Source organism: Gracilinanus agilis, chromosome 3, assembly GCF_016433145.1.
Source record: "Gracilinanus agilis isolate LMUSP501 chromosome 3, AgileGrace, whole genome shotgun sequence".
In the NCBI taxonomy this organism is placed as follows: Eukaryota; Metazoa; Chordata; class Mammalia; order Didelphimorphia; family Didelphidae; genus Gracilinanus; species Gracilinanus agilis.
In genome coordinates this window covers 345579776-345600799 of record NC_058132.1, presented here as the reverse complement: position 1 = coordinate 345600799, position 21024 = coordinate 345579776, and the positions used below count along the sequence as shown (strand labels likewise).

The following is a 21024-nucleotide window of genomic DNA, read 5'->3' as shown; positions in this document are numbered from 1 at the left end:
AAAATCGAGTGGACTGTTAACAAAACAAAAAAAAATTACATCACTGTCACGCCACCAGAAAAAAAAAAGGTGCCGTCTTTTGCCTTGTTGGAATGAACAACAAGATGTGTCAAAAATAGCAACCTTTGGTTTGGTAAAGTTTTTTTTTTCTTCTCTTCAAGACATTGTATGTGGAATACTTGGAGGCAAAACATAAATGATTGTGATTTTTTTCCTTGTTTAAAAAAAGCCTTTGTGCTGGGCACATAATAAAAATTAAACTGATTTCAATTAAGAATTTATAAATGGCATTTTATTAGAAGGGGTGAGAGTGGCAAGAAGAAGGGAGCAAGCTAAGAGTTCTTGTTAAAACAACAGTATTTTAACTGGAATGGTCTTGCATACTGAAGCCACCAGTAATTATGACGTGACATTCTGAACCATTAATTGTCAAGCTGTGGTCCTATAAGGATATTTTTGACTCATAAAATCAAATTCTCTCTCTCAGGGGGAAGGGAGGGAAGGTAGGATGGAAGGAAGGAAGGAAGGAAGGAAAAAAAGAAGGAAGAAAGGAAGGAATGAAGGAAGGAAAAGAAGGAAGAAAGGAAGGCAAAGAGAGGGAGAAAATGAACCCAAAGGAAGGCTCCCAGAATCTGCTGTTCACAAGACCCCTGGATGTAGGGTTTGGGGAAAGACGAGCAAAATCTAATCTAGCTGATCCCTGCCCCAGCTTTAGGGCAACTTGGTGCTGGGTGGGTGATGGGTGAAATAATGAAACCGGTCACTGCTACTAGGGAGGAAACCAACATTCAGAGCCAAAACAAAGTCAGGGTATGAGTAAAAGGAGCTATAAACATGGTTTCCTCTCTTTCCACTACTAAGCATGGTATCACTGAAACCTTAACAGCACTCATAACAGCTGTGGGGAGAGCTAAATGCTGCTTTGTGAGACATTATTTAAAAGTGGGAATGGGGCCACAGAAAAGGGAAACAAAATTATAAAACGAAACGAAACCAAAAACAAAACCAAAAATGAACCATGGAAGCGAAGGCACTCCAAACTATATAGATACACTATACATTGCTAGAGTTATTGTTACAATAATACAGGCCGGTACCTACTGTACAGAGTTAAAACTATATGGCTTTAAAAAGCTCGTCTACATTTTGTCTGATTATTAAACAGAATCACTGCCCTGAACAGTAACTTTTTGCTCATTAATAACAGTTCCTGGGTCCACATATTTACATACAAAACAATAAAACTTAAATTTAAAAACATCAAAAGAAAATATAATGTACAAGCTTGAATTTGGTGAGGAGCTTTTTATTATTATTATTATTATTATTATTTACAAAAAGATATTCAGAGACCTGGATCTCACTTGTATAAAAGAGTTCTGTGATCCTGTCATGATCCTTGAGAAAGTAAAATCATCGGACCTCAGCCCTCACACACACAAAATAAAATAAAAATGAGAGAAAAGCGCTTACATTTCCCTCTCTCCTCTTCTTCCTCCTCCTCCTCCTCCTCCCATTTTTAGGGAAAAAAAGACACAAAGTGTTTCCTGATATAAGCAGTGATTTTTATGGACTTTGGAAAATACTATCCAAATCCAGAGTAATGTCTATCTCCAAATCTGTGGCGGGGCATTGTCTTAAAGCACATCCATTATTAGTCACTAACCTGCCTTTTAAATCTTCTAAATTCTTGGGGAAACATCATCAAAGCCCTAGTTCCCTTTATGGGATTCTGCTGGCAAGTTTCATGAATTCATACTTCTTCCAGATTCGAATTATTAATGATAATCAAAACTGAAATTTTTGTGAGGGTTTTTCGTGTGTGTGTGTGTGTGTGTGTGTGTGTGTGTGTGTGTTGTTTGTGTTTTTCTTTCTTGTACTATGATATACCCAGAGCTTTCAAACATCCCAAAGAGCATTGCTAAACAAGTGAAAACTAAGATGGCTCAAAGTTTTCTTTCCAGATATCAGTTCATCTCAGCAGGAAGCAGTCACCTCTCAGACACCCTATTTATCAAACAGGAGGGCAGTGGAGATGCCATTGCCCATTTCAAGGATTTCTAAGAGCTGAATCTTCCAAATGGGTTGGAAGGTGAGACTTTCAAAATCCTTATGTGACTTACTGTAGCAATGAGGAGGGTGCGGGCAAGTTCAATCCTCAGAAAGAGACTAGCCTCAACTCTTTTTGCCTCCTAGCAGTATCTTTGCAGCCAGCCCTGCTGTTGCTAGTTTATCCTTGGAAGGTGTTTGAGGAAGGATAGGCAGGAGGGAAGGGGCCATCACTTAAATGATCTTTAAATGTAAAATACAACTGATTGTGCCTTAAAGAGTCACAGGTCAAGTAATGGCCCATAAGCACCAAGGTGACTAAGGTTCATTTTAGTGAGTATATAAGGCCCACATGGACACCAAACTCACAAGTATAAAACAGACCAGTTCTGAAAAGACTATTTCTACATTGCAAATATAATCCATCCACCCTCCTGGCTTTCCAAGGAATATTGCTTTTACTTCAAAAACAGAGACTTTGATTCTGACGTCATTCACTGATACAGAAAGAAAACAGAACAAGATACTTAACTGGAAAAAAAAAAAGCATTCTTCTCATGCTTCAATCAGACAATTTGATATTGTAGACAAAAAATAAAAAAGCAGTATTGAATATATGTATACATGTATATATATAATATATATACACACACATTTATATAATCAGCTTTCCTATAAGTCAGCAGGTACAAGTACTTTTAATATAATTTTGATGCCTAGTTTATTAATATTTTACCATTTTAATATCATAATGGCGTATCTGACATGCATCAATAAATAAAATAAAAAAGCATGAGGTTAAAAAAGGATGAAATTAAATATAGATTCTAGATTTGGATTTAAAATTAGAACTATGTATAGAATGTGGCAATTTGCAAGCTCAACTTTCAATAAAAAATTATGAAAAATAAACCAGTAGACTGTTACAGTTCACATTATAAACTATAGTGTCCTCTCAAGATGTATCTTTTCAAGGGAAGCAATTTCAGAGCAAAACCTGGAAAAATATATTCACAGTGGCCATTTGCCAAAGAGCCCCTTAGTTGTCCCCTTCCCTAGGACACAGTTCATCATCTGCTTCTCTCTTCTGCAGACCAGAGCTGCTCGCCTAACTTTTTTTTTTCTCTTTGCTTTCCAGATCGCTACTTGAAAGGGAGGCTGAGATTTGGCAGAGAGCCTTCGGTCAGCCAAACAAGCATCCTCTTGCAGGGCTAATCGAGTTAAGCTCTGGCTTGCTTCTCATCTGACAGCTTTCTATCATGTGTGACACTGTAGGTTTCTCTCACCCTGATGTAAGAGCAAAATAAAAAAATAAGCAACCCCCCTGAAAACATTTCCATGTGTAGCTCCAAACTGGAAACTTGATTGCCTCCCCTGGCGATGGATGTGACACATTTCATATTATGTCTGTCACACCCACCCCAACATGCCAAAGGCAATTCTTCAAATACCCTAGGATATGGATTAATTTTACAAGCAACACTGAAGCCCCCAATGAATTACACCTGCTAAGCTCCCAACCAAATTCAAGCTGTGCACTATACCAATGTCTGACACTGACTGAAAAAAGAAAAGAAAGTTCCCCAAAACTTCAGCACAGAACAATTTTCTTCTTTTGTGGAAGGGGGCACGAGGCAAGAGTCCTGCTTTTAGAATACATAACAGCAGACTTCCATAAAAAAGATTGTCGCGGGAGTCATTTCGTGTTCTATTGCTCCGCTTGTCCCCTCCCCACAACCCCTCCCAATCCCCTGGAAATCCCTCAAAGTGAGAATACAATGAAACTGGTTTGTATTTATAGATATTTTACAAGGTTAAATAAGAACAACAATAATAAAAAAATTGAACACTAAAATGAACAAGGTTTTTTTTTTTCTCTTTAATTTTCTTTCCCAACGTGACCAGTGTTGCTGAGTGAAACCCAAGTGGCCGGCGAGTTTTCCTGCACAGCTGGCTGCCTGGTGCTGGTTCAAGTGGAGTTGGAGGCTGAAGCTGACGCTGCATTATTGGTCTGTCCTCGGTCTCCTGCATTAGCATCTGCAATAAAAGTTCCCAAAAGAGAGAGCATGAGCAATGCTTTTTGTAGGGAGCTCTGAATCAGGGCTGTGAGCTGGACAATGGATCTTGGACACATGGCATGCTGCCTCCCGCCTGGGCTGGTGGGGGCAATCTTGATTCCCTATTCTTAGACTGGTCTGTTAATTTCATTTCATAAAAATGTCTCTGAGTAACTGAGAACTTGGGAAGTTGGCAAATACTTCTGTCTCAGTTTCATTTATAAAATGAGGGGATTGGCCTAGATTAGCCGAGGTCTCTATTAGGTCTACACCTATGATACTAGGATCAGTTGCAGCCAGGTGTAATGAGTAGATCATCAACACTCAGATACTGAGTCTAGTTTATTTAAAATTAACCCAATAGTGGATGCATACCAAAACCTGTAGAAAGACCAGGAAGTTACCAAATAAGTAAATCAATCAATCAGTCCCCATGTTTAAGTGGGTAGAAGATGTCTAAAAACCCTGAGATTCATCCATCAATGACAGGAAAAAGCACCTTGGGTGAATTAAGCTCATTTTCTTGCTTTCAAGGTAGAGATAACTCTCAATTAATCATTTTAATTAGAGACAGGAACAACTCCATTAATGGAAATTCACAATCCTAATACCCAACAAGTCAGTGCAGTTAAGTGTTCCAGACTCAAAGCCTTGGGACCAAACTTACTTTGCATACTCATTTCAAGGAATTGACAGACAAGAAAACACCCCCAAATTTTATATATATTCTAAAAAAAGATCCAAAGAGCTAAGTGCCTTCCCTGGTAGCAGGAACTATTGTGAATTTATCAGTGGAAATGACACTAAAGAAGAGGAGTCAATATCTGCATTGCTGTTGCCTCCAAAGAGTCATGGGCCTTCTCTATGTGATAAGCAGTTGAGCATTTCAAATATCTCCCCCATTAGAATGTGAGTTCTTTGAGGGCAGGGGCTATTTTGCTTTTCTATTTGTATGGCCGGTAACTAGTGCAGTGCTTTGTACACAGTAAGTGCTCATTCATTAATTTTTTTCTCTTCTGAACTACATAGTATCCTGTACTTCCTTTTTCTGCCCATTCACATTATACCTGGCATTACAAAGATCATTGAATGTTTTATCTTCCCCACTAGACTATAATCTCTTTAAGAACAAGAGCCCGATCTTATGATCTTATTCATTTTTGCATCCATCACACAACCTGGCATGGTGATATTCACAGAGCAAGTGCTAAATAAAGGTCTGAATTAAAAAACATTTTAAAAGACAAGGCCAAAAAACCAGCTAAGTAGCTCATGGGAGGTCCTGGGTTCAGGTACAAACTCAGACAGTGTCTAGGTTTGGTGACCCTGGCCAAGTCACAACCCCATTGTCTATCCCTTATCACTCTTTTGCTTTAGAACCAATACACAGTACTGATTCAAAGACTGAAAGTAAGGGTTATTAAAAAAAAAAAAAAAGGACAAGACTGGACAACTGTGGTACCCAAGACATTTGACTAATTCTTGCAATTATAAACGGTCTGTTTCTTCTACCTCTACTCTTGTTTCACTGATATCACACTCAAAGATCCAAGAGTGTGCTGCTGGCAATACTGACTAAAAACTCTTCAAAGACAGCTTGTTTATTATTACTAACTGAAGTTGGGAATAGAGGCACACTGGTAACCTGGAGACTTTGGTTGACAACTGTCTTAAACTTGTTTGTATTTTCCTAGGTGGGGGCAGGACTTAAAAAAAAAAAACAAAAAAAAAACCTCCCAACACCACGAGCAGTAAAACTCAATGTAGCAGCTAACTCACTCTCCCTTGTGATGGGGATCCTGTGGATCAAGGAGAGGAGTTGATCAAGAATGGAGGCAGACTCTTAAAAGTTCAGGGGTCATTATGCTTTCTGAATTCTTGACCTTCGCATAACAATTTTGGCTGATTTATGAGGTCCTTTGAAAAAATACAGTGCCCCAGTGCCCTGTTCTAACACAGGTAATACCCCCAAACCTCTTAGTTATACTATTTTCCTTCTCTAATCAATAGCCAATTTTGAATTACTTTAGTCCCATTTCTATTAGAAGGATATGTGCCTACTTTTCGATACTCAACAACTCCTGCATTCTTTACTGTCAAAATCCTTTTTGTCCCTTGTTCTGAAAAATTCTAGTTTTCATAGACTCTTCGAGGGAACCTCTCTAAATACTTCCATCTTCTTTATATTCTAGTGAAATGTAGATCCAGATGCTGGGATGTTAGGATTAATGAATTATGTTCAGAGACTATATGGAACTGAATAGTTTTAACCAGACAGTGCCATATAATGAAAAAAAAAAAAAAAAAAAAAGCACTAGATTTAGACACAGAAGGCCTGGCTCCAAATCCTGTCAGTGACACTTAATACTTGTATGATCCTGGCCAAGTAACTTAACTCTCCGGCCTTCGATTTCGTAATCTATTAAGGGGGGGTGGTGGTGGGGAATGACTAGATGATCCTCAGGGTTTCTTCTAACTTTAAAAACTTCAGCTGTGACAAGGAGTTCAATTAGAAAGTGTATAGCTTATTCCTATGTTTTCTTTTCTGCTGACATAGGACTCACTTTTTAAAGTCTACTTATTAACCCTGATGGTGAATGGAGAACCATGTATATTGTTTCATTTATTTACTTCATTATTTTGGGTAATGACTCTTGGGCTTCCAAGAAAATATGCCTTGGTTTCAAATTTCTATTGAATTTGAGAGTGAGGCATTCTGTCCTACTTCTAGCAATTTTTCCACTGGTCTTCAGAGTTCCCTTCATCAAATGACCTCTCTTCAATTACTTTCCTGAATACAGCTATCTGTGTAACAAGCTTTTTTTCTGTAGCGCCCATTTCACAGTAATGCAGGCACAGTTGATGTTAAAATGAATGAATGTTAATATATACTTTATAGTTAAAGAATTGCCTCAAAAAATCTTATTTAGAGTGATGATTCCATTTTTTGGGTAATCATGCCAATTTTTGGTTTGATGTAGGATGTTAAACCTTCACATGAAGAAAGATGCTACATATAAATATACCTTGAAACTGAATCTGTTTGTAGAGGGCACAGTAATTATCTAATAATTAATCATATGCCAGATTCTCATCCAAATAAGTTTAATCAAGTAGTTTCTTATTTTCAGACTAAAATATTTTGAAATGCAATTTGTAAAAAATTTTTTAACCTACACATATACTGCCTCCTTTTTGAGTGCATGACAAAAGATTTCTCAATTACTAAGAATTTAGCACACAGGAATACTGTCCTTTTACTCTCTTTAACTAGTCCCTCTTCTCTCAACACAGGCTGAAACTGAGTTGGGCAAACATATCTGAAATAAGCTTGTTACATCTACCTCAAGTCGTCCCTCATTCAAATCTTGCTCAGCAACAAATGCAATAGAAATCCTTGTATGCCAAGAAACACTGGGCATGATTTGCTTGCTCATTTGCCACACCAAAGGAATTTTATGAGGTGTTTTATTTATCTGGAAAGTGTTTCAAAGGTTGTTTTTTATACTATTTTTAAAATATAAATGAGAAGCACAAGTTTTTTAAATGGGACTTGAAACAAATTGCATTCTAAGAATTTCATTTTAGACCAATTCTTAAAAATAGAGTCAAACTCCATAGGTTTAGATTTTGTTAATTAATAATCGACTCTGAAATATGTCCAAATCATTTGGTAAGAAAAATCTTGGTTGCTGTTCATTTTGCAGATACAGGAATACATGCTTCATATAGCTCCATTTTTTGACTGCAGGTCAACATACAGCATCTAAGTCATATTCTTGTAGGTAGAAGATAGATTCTCTCTTCTAATTATGGGATAGGAAAATAAGAGGAAAAAAGTCTTAGTACTACAGTTTTTACCATTCAACAGTTAACCTTCAATCACTGATTGTGTTGAAACAAGATTTCCTGATATATGAAGCAAAATTCTAAGAACTCAAAGAAAAAAGGGCTAAGTAGATGGGACAAAAAGATGCCAAGTATTCACTCTCGGAGTTGAAGGGGTACAACAAAGTTTAGTAGGACAATCAAGAAGGAATGTTGAAATGATTGATTTTAGTCATGTCTAAGTTTTGGAACAGGTTTGGTTTGACAGTTTTATTTACAAAAAACAACTTAAAAAAACTAATTAGAATGAACACAGTTGTGAATTAACATGATAAATAAATGTGGTATAATGGAAGGTATGCTAGATTTGAATTCAGGAGACTGAGGTTTAACTACTGCTTTTAACCAGATATGTGACCTTGGGCTAGTTCATTTAATCTTTCCAGGTTTCAGTTTCCTCATGGAATAAATGAAAGGGTTGGACAAAGTGACTACCTCCAAAGTCCCTTCTAGCTCCAAATCTAATACTTTGTGACTCTGATTTCTCCCCTATAAAATGAGCATTGTAGTACTACAAGTACCTATGCTGACTGTACTGAGAAGCAGACAGATCATGTACATAAAACACATTTTGAAAGCCTTGAAGTGAAGATCGGCTTTTTCTACCTAATGCTGCTGCTACAATTACAACTATTTGTTACTACTATAACAATTGCTATTAATATTGCCATTATGGGTCCTCTGATGAAAATTTAAAATTTTAAGGTATATAGTAATTTTAAGTGTGTGTGTGTGTGTGTGTGTGTGTGTGTGTGTGTGTGTGTGTGTGTTTAAAATCCAACATTATCATTTTTGATTTAGCCTCCCTAAATCTTTACATAAAATGAAGCGGATGAAGCGGTTGAACTGTGTGGTCTCTGAGGTTTCTACTGCCCCTAAATCCTACGAGTCTATGACTTGTTTTTCTTTTTTCTTGTCATGGCCTCTGGTAGAGGGCATCACTACACAGACCTAAGGGTTTAAAATCTGAAAGTAAGAGGATAAACTGATAGAAAAGGGTCTGATGAAAAATTATGATTTGGCCATCACTCATAACTGCTTCATTTTTGTGATGGTAAACTCTGAAATCCCTTTACCTAATTACAACCCAACTTTTCTGAATGTCTTACTCCTCTTAACTCTATTCAGCATCCTGACCATGACTTCCCACCTTCAGTTCTTTCCTAGGCCATCACTTCTGTTCTCTCTTCACTTTCCTTCCTTCCCAATCTAGGTCCTTTGGTTAATCAGTTCAGCTCTACATTTTCCTGTTTTTATATTTCTCTACATTTTACCTCTGTCTAAATCATTGCCACTAGATCACCCCTTGCCAAACTGGATTATTCCATCTTCCTCTTTCACAAACTACCTTTTTTGCTCCTAATTCATGTATTGCTCAATAGTTAGATGTCATGTAACTGCTGACGGGGTCCACTACCAGCTTACTGTCACTAATCTAAACTGTTTCCTCACTACAGCAAGACAATACTCTTTATTCTGATCTTCTATTCCATTCCTAAAGTTCTACTCTCTCTTCAAATCTCTAGAAACATCCTGTCCCCAATCTTAAACTTGGTTATTTTACCGAGCAAAAGGTGATTCATTTCAAATTCCCCTTTCTCTTCTCTATATCTATCTCTATGTCCCTTGACATTATTCTCCACCCTATCTTCCTCTACTCAAGTTTCTAATAAAGACGGGGACCCTTATTTCTAAGCCCGATTTTGTAACATCTATTTCATGTAACCTTGATCTCATTTCCTCCCATCTTCTCCAGCAAACCGCTCCACAATTTTTGCCTTAACTTTAATCTTCATTTACTGGTTCCTTCTTTGATCCCTCCCATCCTTAAAAAACTTGCATTCTTTCAGGATATCACCTTATATTTCTCCTGCCTTTTTCAGTCAGAGTATTAGAAAATGTTATTCAAATTCATTGCTTACACTTCTCATCTCTCTGCAAACTCATCACTCAAGTGAAAGGCTCTTTCCAAAGGTACCAATAGTTTTTAAATTGCCAAATATGATGGTCTTTTCTCAGTTCTTACACTTTTGATCTGCCTGCAGCATTTGCTACTGCTGACCACCCTTTTTTCCTAAACACATTCTTAGTTTTTTTAAGACACCACTCTATCGACTCTCTTCCCATTTGACCTCTACTCAGTTTCTTTTCTTGGATGATCATTACCCACTCCCTGTCTCTTAACGACAGGTATGAGAAGATGTTGTCCTGTGTTCTCTTCTCTTCCTGTAATCACTTTCAGTGCCCACATCAACTCCTGTGGGCATCATAAAAATTTCTATGCTGATAACTCTGAGATCTACATTATCAAATTCTAGTCTCTCTCCTGACCTCCAGCCCCATATCAGCAATTGCCTCTTAGATGTTTCAAAGACGTCATTCAGGTCTGAAACCTTACTTTTATCTTCTGCAATCAGTCACCAAATCTCGCCCTTTTTAAAAGAACACTATTTCTACCATCTGTCCCTTTCTTTCCATTTATACAGATGTTACCCTATTTCAGGCCTGTGTTGCCTTTGCCATGGCCTCTTAATGAACTCTCTGTGCAAGACTCTTCCCCACTCCAATCCATTTTCTTTCTTTAAAAAATAAAACAAATGAAAAAAACCTCAAATCAGTTTGGTTCCAAGAAGAGTGATAAGGGGTAGACAATGGGGGAAAAGTCCACAGCTAGTAAATATCTAAGGCCAGATTTGAACACAGGATCTTCTATCTCTAGGCCTGGCTCTCTATCTACCGAGTCACCTGCCTGGCCCTCTTCAATCCATTTTCAACCCAGCTGCCAAAGTGAATTATATAAATGCAGATTCAGTGATGTCACCCTCTTACTCAAACTGTGGTGGCTTCCTATTGCCTCCAGAATTAAATATAAACTCCTGTTTGAAATTTAAAGCCCTTCACAACTCTGGCTCCTTCTTATCATTCAGCCTTATGTAATTATTCCCTTTCCCACACTCAACAGGTTCAGTCAAGTTATCTTTCTTTATCTTTTTTAAACATGGCAGTAAATCTCTGGTTTTTATGTTTTTGCACAGGTTGCCCCCTTTCTGTTCCTGCTTCCCCCTCCCCCAATGAATAAGCTCTCTATTTTTCCCTCACCTCCACATCTTCCCCTTCAAGTCTGAGCTCAGGTACCTCCTTTACATGAAGTCTTTCCTGATTCTCCTCAGCTGTCAGCTCTCCCATTATCTAGTATGTATGTTTGTATATGTATGTATATACTTGCATATGTATATGTTCTCTTTTCTCTCTAGATCATTTAAACCATTAGAAAGCAGCCTGTTTGCTTTTGCATTTGTACCCCCAAAGCCTGGCATAGTATGTGCCTAATAAATGTTTATTGATGGATTGGTTGATGTGCTCTTTATGTGCTTAAGTAGACTGTCACTGAGGGTAAACTGGAAGTAAAACATATGTAGGCTCTTGAAACAATCACAAAGCATATGCTTCACCTAAATATGTATATAAGAATCATAAATTTAAAGCTGGAAGGAACCTCAGAAGCCATCTAGTCTAGCCCTTCATAAGCAATCTAAGGCCCAAGAAGGTTAAAGTCTATTCTCCTGCATTTTCACCCATACATAGAGCACAATATAGTCTAAGGCAGTGATAGTGAACCTTTTAACTTTTTAGAGATGGAGTGCCTCCCAACCAAGTGCCATGCCTGCTGCGCCTCCTACATGCTGGGTATGCCCTGCCCACCTGTCTCCCACACAGGGGAGGAAGAAAGTGCTCCCACTGGCTGTTGGGCAGATGGGAGGAGGATGTGAAAAAAAAAGTCACCAGTCAGAGTGGAGAGGGGGAGGGGAGCAGCTCCATTCGAGTCCTTCTGCTTTTCTAGTAATGGACTCAGGGGGAAAGGGGGAGGTGACCACGTGCCTACAGAGAGCACTCTGTGGGCCACAGGCTCGCCATCACTGGTCTAAGGGTTATTGGATCTGGATTCTGAAAACATGGGCTTAATTTTCAGTTCTGCTACTTACTATCTGGGTGATGTCGACATTTCTGGGCCTCAGGTTCTTCACTTTCCCCTTTGTTTCCTCTCCTGACCCTGGGCGACTGTCTCAGAATCCATCTGAGATGGACGGGTCAAGGGGAAGACTCACCAATACCAGGGGCACCTTCCTCCTAAACTTTACCCCTTTCCTTGGACTACTTGACTGCTCACAGGGCTTGCATGAGATGGGAGTCTGTAACTACTCCTTCTGACAACATGCAGATCCACAGGCCTTCCCATCTATCCTACCTCTATACTGTGCAATCTCTCTAGCCAATACGATTTGGTTTTGAGTTCTAGCAAGGTCACCCTAAGTAAGTCATTGAACCTGTTGACTGCACTAAACTAGCTAAGGCTGCAAGAGAGATGCCAACTCTCATCGATTGAAAGAGTCCTCAAATGGGTGCTGTTCTCTATACCAATGAAATCAGGGGTCTAGTTCTTATCCCTAGTTCTAGAATTTAAATTCATGCAACTTCAAAAATACTTATACATGTGAGTCAAATATAACATTCCCTCTACATACAATAACACACTAGGACATACAGGCAGATGGACAAAGACCTATATCCACAATGAACACAAAAATCACACAACAAATAGTTACTAATCAGCAGTGATGATTAAGGTGCTATGTTAAGTCATTGTATGCCTTATCCTTGCTCTTAATGTTAAAATATTAACCCAAGGAGGTAAACAACAGTCGGCATAATATTTTAAGCTGGGATACAAATGAGAAAAAATAGGAGATCTAGAGTCAAAAGATAGGGGTTCATGTTGTGCCTTTGCTAATAACTGTGTGATTTTGAGTAAGTCATTTAACTTTTCTGGGTCTTAGGTTTCAGATTTATTATATATAAGAGATTAATAATATTTTCAATAACTACTTCATTAGACAATTATGGTGGCCAAATGGGGCAATGTATGTAAAATATTTTGTTAACAAAACAATATAAATTTCTGTGTGTGCATATGTGTGTTTGTATAAAGGAAGCCATAAAGTAAATCGAACCCTGGAAACCCTGGTTTCAAGTCAAGGCTTTACTATTTATTATCTATGACTATGGGCAAGTCACTCAACCTCTCTGAGCCTGTTTTCTCACCTGTAGACTTCCTATCACACATGGTGGTTGAGAGAAAAGTAGCATGTAAATTGTAAAAGAACTATAGAAATCTGACCGATTATTATTATTATTATTATTATTACCAAAGGATACACAATGACTGAAGAGATGGTAAGAGCTATATGCTCTCAGTGAGGTTCAAGTCATCAGGTCCAAAAGTACATTCCAGGGTACTGAAAGAACTTGCAGATGTGACTGATGAATTGTTGTTGGTGATTTCTGAAAAATTGTGGAGAATGGAAGAGGAGCTTCAGGAATAGAGGCAGGTAAATGTACCAATTTTCAAAAAGGGGAAGAATATGGACTAGATTCTTCTAGGCCAGTGAGAGTTTGACTTTGGTTCTTGGCAAAATTCTACAGTGCCTTATTACAGGAATAGCATCAACCTGAGAGGTCTAGCTAACCATGTGAGATAGTATATAAGGACAGGTTGAAACATTCTAATAGAAAAATTTTATAGGGGCAAATGTAAAATTCTACACATATTAAAAAATAAATCACCTGCATGTGTATGATAGGGCAGATGTGACTAAACAACAATTCATGTGAACAGAATGTGGGGAGTTTAGTGAACTACAAATCCAATCATTTGGCAGGGTAACATGGCATCCAAAAAGTGAATATGAAATTAAGTATAGTTCATAATAAGAGATATGATAGGTTCCACATTGGTCTGAACACACCTCTTTAACCAGGCAAGGGTACCAGGATGGTGACAGAACTACACTACCAAGCCATAGCAGTAGCAGTTGAAGGGCACATGGATATTTAGCCTGGAAAAAAGAATATTTAGGGGAAACATGATAGTTGTCTTAAAATATGTGAAGGATTGCCTTGTGGAAGATGGGTTAGTCTTGTCCTACTTGGTCCTAGAGGATCTAACTTAGAAGTTATAAGGAAATGCATTTTAATAAATTGTAACGGGAAAAAAAAGAAACTATCTAAAAATAAAAGCTGTTCAAAAGCAGAATGGTAGACCTCAAGCAGATACTTACTTAGGTTAGATAATGAGAGGTCCCTTTCAATTTTAAGATTTATGACTAACTGCTAAAGGAATGCTAAAGACAATGAATATTAAAGGAGGTCAGAGGAGGGATAAGTATCTCTGTGGGCTAGAGTGGCTGGGAAGTCTTAATGGAAAAAGAGACATTTGAGCTTGAAGGATGAATAGATCATAACCTGTCAAGCAAATAAACAGATGCAGACAATGTCATACAGATTGGAGGATACCCCTTCATTGACTTGTCTGTAGGCTTTCATTGAGCTCTTTCCATGTTGTTTCATCAGCTTAAATAGAGCTGATCTTACATTTGAGATCATAAAGAGTTGAGGATTCTTTCCCTTTTCCTGTGGATATCTAGACATGAAATATACTTCTGATGTTGACAGGGGAAATGGAAACAAAATGAGTCAAAGAGATTCTGTGAGAGAGGCCTCCAAATTAAATCCAGGCCATATAAGCCTGGAGGAGTTGGTTACAGAAAGTTAAAAGTTGATTTTCTTCTCTTATATTTGTGAAGAAATGCTACATGGTCGGGTTTTTTCCCCCTCAGGTTAATGATTAGATCCTTAAATGGACCAAACATTTCTTTCTTTCTTTCATCCCTTCTTATCTATCTATGGCTTATCAGGTGGTTATGTGCATATTTGGGACTTTAACTATAATGTTCCATAGAATAACAGTGCTAGAGTTCTAGGCTTATCTTGCTAATAGAGTAGAAAACTCTTCTCTTTAGATTTAGCCTATCCCACTTTCTCATCTGGTTAATTCTTTAGGCTTGTTGTCTCAGTAGGAAGCCAAGTGACCTCATTTTACCTCAAATTACTGTGAAGCCAGAAGACTTCTCAAAGTACCTACATATATCTCTAGATTTATATTACTACTCTAGTACCTCTTCTCTCCTCTCACCAAAGGAGAACTTTTAAGAGTCACACAATTCTTATCTCTGTTGGGTCTCTGCCTTCCCAGGGAGCTATGCAGTCTTCCTGACTTAGTATGATCTTTGATGGAACAGCTCCACCAGGAGGAACTTAGTGTTGCTACAGAATCCAAACCCCCTGTTTTGGTAGATCCCAGCTTTCATCAACATATATGCTACATTTCAATCTAGGTTGCTCTTGTGCAGTGCTAATCCTGCCTGTTTCCATCTGGTAATAGCTCTCTTTTGGTTTGTGTCCACAAGTACTGCTAGTTAGTTACTCTTTTACCAAGGGGCTTGTGTGTGAATGCAAATATGTGTTATTTATTTTTGAACATCCCATCTATCCGTGTTTTTTCCTTCAAGTATGTGGTTCCCTAGTGGGGTATGTAGGTACACAGGACTCTCTCAAAGGAATGGAGGTCATGTCAGCATGTTGTCAACTTCTCTCTGTTTCTTGGCATTATCTTTTACATGCAAGCTTTTGTGAATTTTTGTTGAGTCCCCCAGGAATTCTTGGAGTTCTTTCCTTGAGCATTAAATATGACTCTTATGACTTAAGTGACTCAACAACAACTAACACAGTAAGGGCTTATGTATAAAATACTGTTTTAGGCACAAAAAGAAAATCAAGGACGAATAATAGCTTATCCTTACTTTTTATTGGAGGAGTTCTTACAGGTTATCATAGAAAGATAAATGATTCACAAAATAATGAACGAGAAAAAGAAGTTATATGTTGTACTTCTGACTAAGGAAATATAGATTGTGGTCTTTTGAATAACTAAGGTAAGTGAATTCTCTTCTCTGAAGTCAATAGCTTTTTTAGACTACTATGGAAGGGAATGTACTGTGAAAGGAAATGAAGTTGTATTCAGGCTTAATTACCCAAACAGGTTAACAATGGTTTTGCAAAGGGAATCTAAAACCTGGTTGCTGCTTTGAGGTCTAATCTTCCTTCACTGGAAAAGGGAAATGTGGGCTAGAGGTTCCTTCTAACTCTAAATAGGATATCCTAGAAGTCAAAGTTGCTCTCAGGTAAGGGACAGTTATCACAGCATTCAGTAGTCAGATTCAGGGTAAAAAGCAATGACAATCTATAAATACAACTCTCACTAAGGTGGACAACACTCCCTCCAAAGGTATAAAAATCCCAAGCTAGCCAGGATACTTTCATTTTGTATGCCTCTGGTTCACGTCTACCAAATATCTCTCACAAAGAGCAATACCCTCCCCTCACCCCCTTCCCCCCCGCCCCGCAAGGGCTGGTGGCTTTTTTCTAGATTTCTTGACATTGGAGGGATACCAACTGAGCATATAAGCAGCTTCTTAGGTCATTCCTTGCTCTTATTATAGGACAGGCTCACCTTGCCTTCTGGTTATGCATCTTTTTGATGCCAGTCTTTATGCTATTTCTCTGGCACACTCCTCTGAGGGTTCCTACTACTGCCTCTTCAGTGCTCTTGGAGTGACCCTCACAACTTCAATTCTTTGGAGATTCTGGTATTACATACAGCATCGCTAGAAAAATGCTGATGTTAAAAAGATGGGCTTTATCCTAAAAAAGTCATTTGCTAATAGGTAAAATGGTTGGAGGATAAGAACAAACAGTTTTCAAAAAGAAAAATCACAAACTAGTAACATCTATTGAAAAGATTTTGCTATGTTAATAACAGAAATACAAATCAAAACAGCTGAGAGTTTACCTCACAGGAAGCAAACTGGCAAAGAAAGAACTAATCAATGTTGGAGGAAGTGAATTTCTCCAATCATCCTGGAAAACTTTTTATATCTATGCTAAGAAAGTGATTATATATCCATATTCTTTGATGTAGAAATACTACTGCTAGGCATTTACAAAAAGGAAAGGAGGTGAATAATTAAAACAAAGGTTGCATATATGGCAAAATATTTATAGCAGTACTTTTTTTTATTTTGGTAGCAAAGACCTGGAAACAAAATAGAAGCCCATTAATTGGGGACTGGTTAAACATGATGTATTACATGAACAGAATGGGAAATTGTTACATTGAAAAGAAATAATAAATGTGAAGAATATGGAGAGGTATGGGAAGACTTTTATGAACTAATGCAGAGTGGATAGAGCTACAATAACTACAATATAAATGGGAAAGAAACAGAAATGATTAAATTAAAAATTAAATTAAAAAATCAAAATGACCTAGATTGGTATCAAAGAGACATGAGAATACACCTTTCTTTCACTGCAGAGTGGCAGTAGGAGAATATGGGTGTGGAACATTGCAAATCATTTTGGAGTTGGCTAGTTTTGCTGAACTGGTTCCCCTGCCTGGCCACTCTTTGTATTCTTTGTTATAAAATAATGCTCTCTGGGAACAGGAGGGGACATGTTGGAAAATGAAAATGATAGAAATGTAAATTTAAAAAGATGAGCCTTTGTTTCAAGGAGAAATCTGGGGCCATTAAAAGGACTATATAATTTCCCAAAGATCATTTAGATCATATAAGATTGAAGTATAACTGCAGTAGCTACCATTATTACCAAATAATGGCTCAAATAACAGATTGATTTATGATTAAAGTATTTTATCTTTATTATCATATTTGATCCTCATCAACAAACTCATGAGTTCCTGAGAAGAGATGTTTGTTTTATTATTTGTATTGCGACAATAATTGATTTCTGCAATTCACCTGAATTTGGCTCCCTGTTTTTGCATATACTGTCAATATGTATATTATGCATTTTCTGGCTCTGCTTTTTAATTTGGCAATAGTTTTATGAATCTTCCCATGTTTCTTTGAATTTCTCATATTCATTATGTCTTATGATAAACAGTAGAATTCTATTACACCAACATACCACAATTATCCAACTATTCCCTAATCAATGGTTCTGACTTTGTACATATACACACACATGCTTGAGCATTGCTAACATCTAGGGATCTATGAGCACTTCCTTTCTAACATTGACCTCCCAAGGTTCTATGCTTAGTAGTGTACTGCTGGGTCCAAGAATAGTTTATAGATCTCTCTTACATACTGTTTTTTAAAATGGTTTGACCAATTTGCAGTCAATAACCATATACTAGTGCATTTGTTTTCTCTTGCCAACATTATTTCTATCTTTTATGATCTTAAAAGGACAAGATCTTCTTGATCCCAAGGTTAGCACTACTCATTAAGCCATCCTGTAGGGTATTACTCCTATCTTACAGATGAGGAAGCCATGGCTAAAGCAGGTTAAATGACCTGGTCAAGGTTTTGAGTATTTTTTCCATGTTGTTTCTTAGGTAGCTTTAGTTCTTGTGCTAAGCTAAAACTTGCCTGGCTGTGATGCCTATCTTTTAGTTCTATTCATGAATTACGGACCTCAGAGAAGAAATTGACTCCCTTTGTTTATTTTTTTGTTATCTATCCTATTTTAGCATCCTCCAAATATATAGAGCTCTACCATTCCTTCCATTTATCACAATTTCAAGCTGGAATTGATCTTAGATGCTACTGAAACCTTCAACCATGACTGGTGGAAAAACTAAGGAACAAAAAGCATTTTTTGGAAGGAACATCACATTAAGGTTATGTTCTGTTAAAACCGATATTTTCATATTAACTAGTAGGAAAACAAGTCTCTTTCATCATGGACTACAATTTAAACATGTGAGCAAAAAAAAAAAAAGTCTAAATTTAGTACTTGACACTTAACCATGTTAAAATTTACCTTTGGATTTTGTTTGGTGTTCTAGTCTATTGTTGTCAATAGTGCTGAATCTGATCTATGATATTAGCTATCCTTTTTTATTTGTTTTATTTCTATAGTTTATAAGCACTCCTTCTGTAAATTCATGATAAAAATAAGGGATCAGGTAGTGCCAAGGGCAGTCTTTTGGAATGCTACTTATAGAACTCCCTTTAGAAAGATACCTAAGTGGGATTATAAAGGAAGAGAAGGATTTTATTCCGGCAGAAATGAGGGGAAAGTTATGTTTTATACCTGTTAGTCAATATTTATGAGGGCCCAGAGGTGAGAGAATATATTTAGAATGAAATTGGAAAACAACTGGTAGCTCACTTTTGTTGAACTGTATTTGTTGCTGTGCCTGCTGGTGATGATTATGACACAGAAATCAAGAATTAAACACCTGCCAAAGGAAGATAGTTTGCTAAAGAAAGCCTAGGAAGATTACTACCTTTGGCATATAATTAGAGGGCATTTTTACCCGAGAAAATTATTTAGTTCATATTTCAGTGATAATTTTCTATATTTTATTAGAGCCAGTGAAGTTTCAGCAGATTTCTGAGGCTATGATTCTAGATTCCAGAGTTTTTGGGTATACTGTCCACAGCTCAAGCATCATCTTTTTCATGAAGCTTCTACTAATCTTTCTGAGATGTTAGTGCCCCTCCCTCTAGAAACTAGTTTTATCTTGTATATTTTGCCTGAGAAAGCTTACAAAAATGACCCTCTACTACAAAGCTTTCATTTTCCTTATATACATATACATGCTATCTTTCTTGACAGAATAGCTAACATTTAGGTATTTTAAATTTTGCAAAATACTTTGCAAGTATTATCATTTTTTTTTCATAGAAGTCCTGGAAGGTAAAATATATAAACTTATTAAGGGCCAAGACAACTTCATTTTAGTCTTAATATCCCAGGCACCTAGCAAATAGAAAGTGTTTAATAAATAGATGGTTGTTGATTAATTAAATAACCAAGTTTGGCCCCAGAAAAGAGAAGACTTCTTTCTTTGTAGAGGTAGAACATCACATATATTCAGTCAACTGTGATTAGTATAGCTGAATTGCCTTTAATTCCTCTTATTAAAAAAAAAATAAGGGGTAGCTTGCGGAATATGGGGAGAAAGCTATGAAGGACATATAAAAACAAAATGCCAGTAAAAATTAAAAATTTAAAAAATAAAAATAGATCACATCTTCTGGGACAGTATGCATAGAGCTGTGATGATGAGACTTGCCTTCAAGGGCTGAAGGCTAATTATTTGCTAAAGAACTTACTATTATTGGTGGTTCCAATAAATGTTAACTAAATTCCTTAGCAGAGGAATTTCATATAAATTAGCCATACAACACTTTGTTAGGGAAAGCTGATGAACTATTTTCTAAAACTAATGAGATAAAAAATTTAGACTTTATTTTCCTAATGACTTGAAGTGAGGAATGGCAGTCTAATTTTTAAAGTTACAAATGAGAAAAGAAACCATATATCCAGATATCTAAAAAAATCCTGCAATTAGGAAGGAAATTAGTCACTGCCAATAAATATAGGTTACTCTGGAGGCTCTGAACTTTGTTTAATGGTCACAGTGCATTCTGGTTTGCTTTTTATGGATGAAGATGAATTCCACTTGAAGAAAAGGCAGCATGGTATGATGGATAGAATACTGACCTTGGATTCATAAAGACCTGGGCTCAGAGACTTGTTTGACTTTGGACAACTCATTCAGTAAAATGAGGGAAGTTGGATTTGACAGCCTATAAAGGTTTTCCTACCTCTAAATCTATGTTCCTATGACTATATTTTTGAGTAACTGAATGACATCAACAATGTCCTAGACCAATGATGGGCAAACTATGGCCCGTGGGCCAGATGTGACCCCCTGAAATGTTCTATTCGGCTGAGGGACATTATTCCTAATCTGATGAATACAAGGAGTAGGATACAATACAATGAAACTTCTAAAGAGTTGCCTTAGAAACAGACCAACAGATGAGCATTTCCTTTCCTTTGGCCCCCTCTTTAAAAAGTTTGCCCATCACAGACTATAGACATAATAATAGCTAACATTTAGGGGCAGCTAGGTTGCACAGAGGTTAATGCACCAGGACTGGAGTCAGGAGGACATGGTTTCAAATAGGACCCCAATAACGTCCTAGCTGTGTGACCTTGGGTAAGTCACTTAACTTCATTTGCTTGGCCCTTGCCCTTCTGTCTTAGGTTGTTACTAAGACAGAAAGCAGGGATTATTTAAAAAAAAAAA

At 37.2% G+C, this 21024-nt stretch overlaps 1 protein-coding gene across 3 annotated transcripts in view; it reads right to left on the bottom strand.

Annotated features, from left to right (window-relative positions):
* Window positions 1-2868: 2868 nt before the first annotated feature.
* Window positions 2869-21024, bottom strand: part of GSK3B (glycogen synthase kinase 3 beta) — a 246289-nt gene continuing 228133 nt past the window's right edge. Inside the window, exons 11-12 of one of the 3 annotated variants that reach the window (XM_044670078.1) lie at window positions 13199-13334; window positions 3999-4086 (exon numbers count right to left, since the gene is read on the bottom strand). In XM_044670078.1, coding sequence (XP_044526013.1) covers window positions 13234-13334 — 101 coding nt within the window. In that variant the 3' untranslated portion in view covers window positions 3999-4086; window positions 13199-13233. Of the gene's footprint in view, window positions 4087-13198; window positions 13335-21024 lie in introns of all 3 variants that reach the window. The other 2 variants (XM_044670080.1, XM_044670079.1) reach the window with 2 other exon arrangements.